This window comes from Lathyrus oleraceus, chromosome 5 (genome assembly GCF_024323335.1).
Source record: "Lathyrus oleraceus cultivar Zhongwan6 chromosome 5, CAAS_Psat_ZW6_1.0, whole genome shotgun sequence".
Lineage (NCBI taxonomy): Eukaryota > Viridiplantae > Streptophyta > Magnoliopsida > Fabales > Fabaceae > Lathyrus > Lathyrus oleraceus.
The window spans coordinates 565,172,769-565,179,659 of record NC_066583.1 but is presented as its reverse complement, the minus strand read 5'-3'; the positions used below and the strand labels follow the sequence as shown (position 1 = coordinate 565,179,659).

At 33.8% G+C, this 6,891-nt stretch overlaps 1 protein-coding gene across 1 annotated transcript; it reads right to left on the bottom strand.

Moving 5' to 3' along the window:
- Positions 1 to 5,294: 5,294 nt before the first annotated feature.
- LOC127082087 (secreted RxLR effector protein 161-like) lies at positions 5,295 to 6,053 on the bottom strand. The gene has a single exon (XM_051022316.1). It carries the CDS (start codon positions 6,051 to 6,053, stop codon positions 5,295 to 5,297), a length of 759 nt encoding a protein of 252 aa, XP_050878273.1.
- Between the last annotated feature and the right edge of the window lie 838 nt (positions 6,054 to 6,891).

Genomic DNA, 6,891 nt, shown 5'->3' with positions numbered 1-6,891 from the left:
GAAAGACATACAATAACTATCTGAAGAAAAAAACATTTACCAAAAAAATAAATGGTTCAGAGAGGAGTACAGTGCATTATAAATTTGCATTATAATTATTGTTGTTGTTTGTGAACTTTATGTGAGAATGATATTAGATGTTGTTGTAACTATCTTGTTGTTTAACTTCACCATTAACATTTGTAAAGTTATTCTCACCCCTTTTCTATTGGTGTGTGTCTTGTTATGTCTATGTTGCATATACAAGCAGTGAATAGTAGCTGTTATGTTGAGGAATGATGCATGTTGTCTTCTTCTTTAGTTTTTTTTTCGAGTTTTGCTTAATTCTGCAGTGTCGTTCTTATATGTAACACAAAATTAGTGCCATAAATAAAGCAAATGGTAATGTGGTTCATGCAAAGGAGGTTATTCACCAAGTTTCCATCAATTATTGTTCTAAACTTTTAGGATCTTATAACCATAATGTCACTAATAATACTATAAAAAACAAGATCAATAGCTAGTTGTAGGAGGACCTTAGAGAACCTCTCACTAGAGAAGAAATGATCAAAGTCTTTCATTATATTAAAGGGATGGTAGCCCTAAGCCTTGATGGACTCCTAGCCTTTTTGTACACTGGTTTTAGTACATCATTATAACTCATGTCATCAGTTATAATCATACTCATATTTTATAGATTCCTAAGAATAAAATCATGGTTCATCAAATGATATTAGATCTATTTCTCTTTGAAATGCGAATATTAAAATTTCTATCAAATCCATTGCTAATAGAATTAAGATAACTCTCTCTACCATCATTAATCATAACCTAAGAAAACCAAGAAAATTCATCTCCAAAATACTCATAACTAAGCATCAATTTATCATAAATCCAAAACATCAACCAAAAACTCAGAACATACATTCAAAGTCAAATCCAAAGTACAAGAGCAATATCTTTTTTATAAAAACAGTGCAATTTTTTTACTTATAAGTAAACAAAAACCGATTTTTGTTTAGAATAAAAATCTAGAGAGATTATTTTATCTCATATTCACTTTATTTTAATTTTAAACAAACTCGCTGTTAATAACCTATTATAGACAATCATTATAATAATAATAATAAGTTAATAAAAAAATTATAGATCTAAGTTATTTTCGTAAATTAAAACTTCGGGTCTAAAAAAAAGATTTAAATATGAAATAAAAACAATTTACTTAATTTATGTGATATTGATGTCTAAAATCTATTAATTAATTGCTAAATTTTATTAGATTTAAATCCAATAAATAATTAATAAAATTTAAAATTAAACTGAAACAATCGATTTTTATTTTAGATTTTTGGATAAAAATTGAATTACAACATGATCCAAAAATAAAATGTGTATAATCAAACTATTTATAAATGAGTCGGTTGATGACAATTTCATTATATTCAAATTTTTAATATGGATTTTTATTGGTTATGAAAACATGATACTACCAAGTGAAGATTGAAAATAAAAGTAAAGAATAATGAGAAAATTATGAAAGGATAATTCTACTCCCAGACAAAAAAAACTTATATAATAAAATTATACTGTATTTGTTAATGATAATATCGAAAAAGTGTTCATTGTGATTAACATTTTAACTGTCAATGAATTATATTTGCCATAATTTAAAAATTATCCGTTATCCTATCCATTAGTTACTTCAACCATTTCTCATAATTTCACATTTAACATTAGCTGTTGAAAAGAGAATTAATTTATATTTGATAGGTTTATCATTTATTTATCTAATTGGTTTAATGTCAATGTTAATTGGTTTATCATTATAACATTTATGTTTTGAATGAATTTTAACTAATTACCATATAAACTGAAGTACCAATTAAAATAAAATTAAACTATTACAGGAAATCAATTTTGAAGGAGTCACAGTCGAATTTGAAAATAAAATTTTCAGAAGATAAATATAAACATCTTAACAAAACATGCAAAGATTACATGTCAATATTTGTATTTGAACAATATTTGAACTAAAGTAGACGGATTTATATATTTTTTGATTGACTTTTTCTTTTGAATAAAGGTCAATGTCAATATTTGTATTTGAACTAAAGTAGACGGATTTATATATTTTTGATTGATTTTTTCTTTGGAATAAAAGTCAAAAGTAAAGAAGAGATGGTACAAAAACGAGGACAAGTTAGTCCCGACATTTACGAAAATCTAAAGAAAGGTAAGTCTAACACATTCTTTACAAAATCCTTCCTAATACCTAAAGGAATGAAATAAAAAGTATGGTAGAGTTGTGTCGAGCGCATAAGTTGCCAAAAAGTCGACACAAGAGTTACCTTCTCTATAAATATAACAAATAACTAAATTAAAGAACCTAGAAGGATCTATACAATAACTTCAATGTCTTCTGAATTTCTAAGGAACCAACTCAAGGTTGGAGTAAGCTTTGGCCACCAAAGAGGAGTCGATTTCGATCCAAAGCTTAGACCAACCCCTAGAAACCGCAATCTCAATGGCTTTGATAATTGCACCAAACTCAGCAAGAAAGAGGAGTCGCAATGAAGAAGCTCTGCGAATTCCAAGACGAAGTTCCCATTGTGAATCCTAAATAGACCACCACCACCATCCGTATTCGATCCATGGATGAAAGCACCATCACAATTACACTTATGCTAACCAATAGAAGGAAGGTTCCAAATAACTTCTTTAATGGAGAGAGCCTTATGGGGCTTGATGGAGAATTGAAAGCTTTAGTGAGAGACAATTCGTTCATGTTGACGAAGGACGATCTAGACGAGTGGTTACCCGAAAGTTGGACTTGGTGCAAAATCTATCTCTTAGACATCACCGCATTTGCTCTATGATTCCCATGCTTCGCATTATTTTTAGTTTACCATATTTGGAAAAGGGTGTTTATAATGGCTGCAGTAGTGACAACAGTAGCTTGAGGCGAAGCAGGCTTGGAACAAAGCCTCATCCAATCATCAATAGAAGAGGGCTTGTTGGAAAAGTTCAATAAAGAACTTAACCAGCTTCAAAGATCATTCGCGAAACCACAATCGAAAAATAAGTGTTGGAAACTTTCAGGGTCAACGCAGTAGAGAGGGAAACATGATGCCATAAAAATACCTCTGGACATGATAAAATCATTTGTAGGAAGTTTACGATGAAACATGCGCCATATAAGAATAGATCTACTTTGAGGGATGTGAGCATTCCAAAGATTTTTACTCCAAGGAATAGTTGGCAGTCGAATCGATTTGAATGAGTAAGCTTCTCTAAGATCAAGAATACCGTTGACATTTAAGTTCTAAAAAGTAAAATCCTCATCATTGCTAACCTGCATATCATATTTATTTATTAAAGGTTGAAGAAACGGGAACCAACCGAGCCCATCAGGAGGAAAGTTCCAAGAATTATGTAGCAGCAAATCCGAAATCGGGATATTTGGCTTAATCTATTTTTGCATCACAAAGTCCAAATATGTGTTATTAATTAGCGGGTCACCGTCCCAAGAGTCTTTCCAGAACCGAATCATGCGCCTAGAACCTAAGGACCAACTGGAATTAAGAAACAAATTAGGAACCTCAACTTTAATAATAGACCAAATAGTAGAGAAAATGTGATGTGTAATGAAACCATGAGGTATGAGAATACAATTCCTAAGGAGAATAGCAATGTCATCATGGTTGTTAGTCATATCCCCAATAAACTGAAGGTTAGCAACATCATTCAAAACAATTAGAGAGCACAGACCCAAGCCCCCATTAGAATAAGGTTGGCACAGATTCTTCCAAGACATTGTGCATATTTTCTTAGAATTAATACAACCAGCCCAAATGAAATTCCCACAAGCGGATTCTAGCTTTTTAAGAATAGAAATTGTCTGAGAGTAAACATTAATGGAATAAGTGACCATACCATGGATGATGGACTTGACAAGCGTAATTATTCCTACCATAGAAAGACACGAACATATCCAACTAGAGAGCTTAGTAATAATTCTGTCAGCAATGGGAGTTAAATAATTGTTCTTCACTCTGCCCTTAAAAAGAGGCACACCATGATAAGTGAGAGGAGCAGAACCATGTTGAAAACCAGTAAGGAGCAAGAGCTTGTTCAATTTCCTAATAGAGATCGAGCCAAAATAAAGATTGGATTTGGAAATATTGATGATTTAGCCAGAAGCTAAAGAGTACTCCTTCAAAATAGCAATCAGATTATTAACATTGGAAGTCTTGGCAGAGCAAAAAATCAAAATATCATTCGTGTACATTATATGAGAGGGAACATGATTATTCCTAGAAGCACTGATAAGGGAAATGTTGCCATTGGAAACCGCAACAGAAATTAATTTGCTTAACACCTCCTCCTCCAGCCAAAAAAGAATAGGAGATAGCGGGTCGCCTTTCCGAACCCCCTATAACAATTTAAGTCGCCATGATAAGCACCATTGAAGTTGATAGAGAGAAAAGAAGGATCTAAAATTTATGAATACAGTTACAGAAAGTAGGACAAAACCCAAATCGATTAAGCACCTTTAAGATAACTCCCATATGATGGTGTCGAAAGCTTTTAAAGCAATATTCCACTTTTAAAGCAATATTCTCAATTTTCAATTTCTTATCCAGCACATTAAAAGCTTCAGATTCCAGACAAATGCAGTCACAAATGCTTCGGCCGTTGATGAACCCTCTTTGTTCCTTAGAGACAAGGAATGGTGTGATGGAAGAAAGCCAACTAGCAATGATTTTGGTGATGATTTAAAACTTAAAGTTGGACAGGGCAATAAGTCTAAACAAATCCATGGAGGTTGCCTCTTAGGACTTAGGGATGAGAGTGATATTACTAATGTTAAAATTAGGAATGATCCAGCCATGGTTGAAAAACTGCAAAGCAAAAACACATACATTTTGTTGAATAATATCCCATAAAGTATGGAAGAAAATCCCTCAAAACTGTCAAGCCCAGAGGCGCTATTTTTGTTGAGACTAAAACTAACACATCAGACATCTTCATTAGAGGGAAGGCTGGTAAGAATATTGTGCATGTTGGTAGTAACTAAGTTAGGGATGACTGACAGAAGAAACGATTCTTTTGTAAACTTCTGTATTTTCATTAGAATACGTTTTGGTCTTTATACAGACTCATAGACTTTAGCTATTCTAGAAAACATGAAATATTGTAAATACTATTAATTTTGGCCACTGTCTTTTGACCTTCCAAAACTCTCCATTAACTTATTAATAAAAACCCATTAACTATGACATTTAAAGTTTATTCAACAAAACTCCTCTGTAAACTTAAATGTTTCTTCTATTCATCATGCCTATCAACTTCTTGCCTCTGTCGAAGATTTCCTTTGATAGTGGTTTTGTGAAAATATCTGCTGCTTGGTCCTTACTTGCTACATGCTTCAATTCGACATTTCCTTCCTTCACGTGTTCTCGAATGAAGTGGAAGCGAACGTCAATGTGTTTGCTCCTTTCATGATTTACTGGATTCTTTGCTAACTCAATTGTTGACCTGTTGTCAACGTGTATTATTGTAGCATCTTTCTGTTCTAGCTCCATTTTACTCATCAATCTTCTGAGCCATATTGCATGACAAACGCACCAGGATGCTTCTACATATTCAGCTTCACATGTCGAAAGTGTTACTATTGGCTGCTTTTTAGAAAGCCAAGTGAATGCAGTATTTCCCATGAAAAACACATATCCAGAAGTGCTTTTTCGATCGTCTATGTCTCCGCACCAATCACTGTCAGAGTAACCAACCAACTTGTATTTGTCTGGATTCGAGTAAAACATCCCAAGTGACACTATTCCTTGGATGTACCTCAGAATTCGCTTCAATGCTTTCCAATGTGTGTAAACTGGCTCCTCCATGAATCGACTTACAATGCCTATACTCAATGAGATATCTGGTCTTGTACATGTGAGATAGCTAAGACTTCCTACCAAACTTCGATATTTTCCTGCTTCGACACGTTCTCCTCCATCAAATTTCGACAACTTTGTTCCTGGTTCCATTGGCGTCGAAGCCGGATTACAGCTTTCCATCTTATATCTCTTCAAGATTTCTTTTGCATATTTTTCTTGTGAGATGAAGATTCCTGTTTCTTCTTGTCGAACTTCCAGACCAAGAAAGAATTTCATCAGGCCTAAATCTGTCATCTCGAATTCACATGTCATTGTGCTTTTGAATTCTTCTATCATCTGATCATTACTACCCAGAAAAATAAGATCATCAACATAGAGAGCAACAAGTAATACATTCCTTCCATTTTTCTTCACATAGAGGGCATGTTCGTATGGACATTGCTCGAACCCGTTCTCCTTGAAATATGTGTCGATACGTGTGTTCCATGCCCGCGGTGCTTGCTTCAGCCCATATAGCGCTTTCTTCAATTTCAGTACCTTCTTCTCTTCTCCAGCTTTCATGTACCCGAGTGGTTGTTCAACATAGACTTCTTCTTCTAGTACACCATTCAGAAAAGCTATTTTGACATCCATTTGAAATATTGGCCATTTGAATTGAGCAGCTTGAGATATGAGTAATCGAATTGTCTCCATTCTTGCAACAGGTGCAAATACTTCGTCATAATCAACTCCTGCTTTCTGTTTGTATCCTTTCGCAACAAGTCTCGCTTTGTATCGTTCTATTTCTCCTTAAGCGTTCATCTTTTTCTTGAATACCCACTTTACACCAATGGGTTGACTACCTTTTGGCAATTCAACTAGTTCCCAAGTGTTGTTGTGGATAATCTCCTTCATCTCTTCGTCCATGGCACTTTTCCACTTCTTGTCTCGTACTGCTTCTTCAAAACTGATGTTTTCAGCATCTGCCAAGAGACGTACAAGGTGCACTTCACTTGTCGAATCATACAGATCTTGCAAA

What these genes read in the sequence shown, in the direction of transcription:
- LOC127082087 (XM_051022316.1), bottom strand. Translation starts at nt 6,053, where the DNA reads ATGGAAAGCTGTAATCCGGCTTCGACGCCAATGGAACCAGGAACAAAG.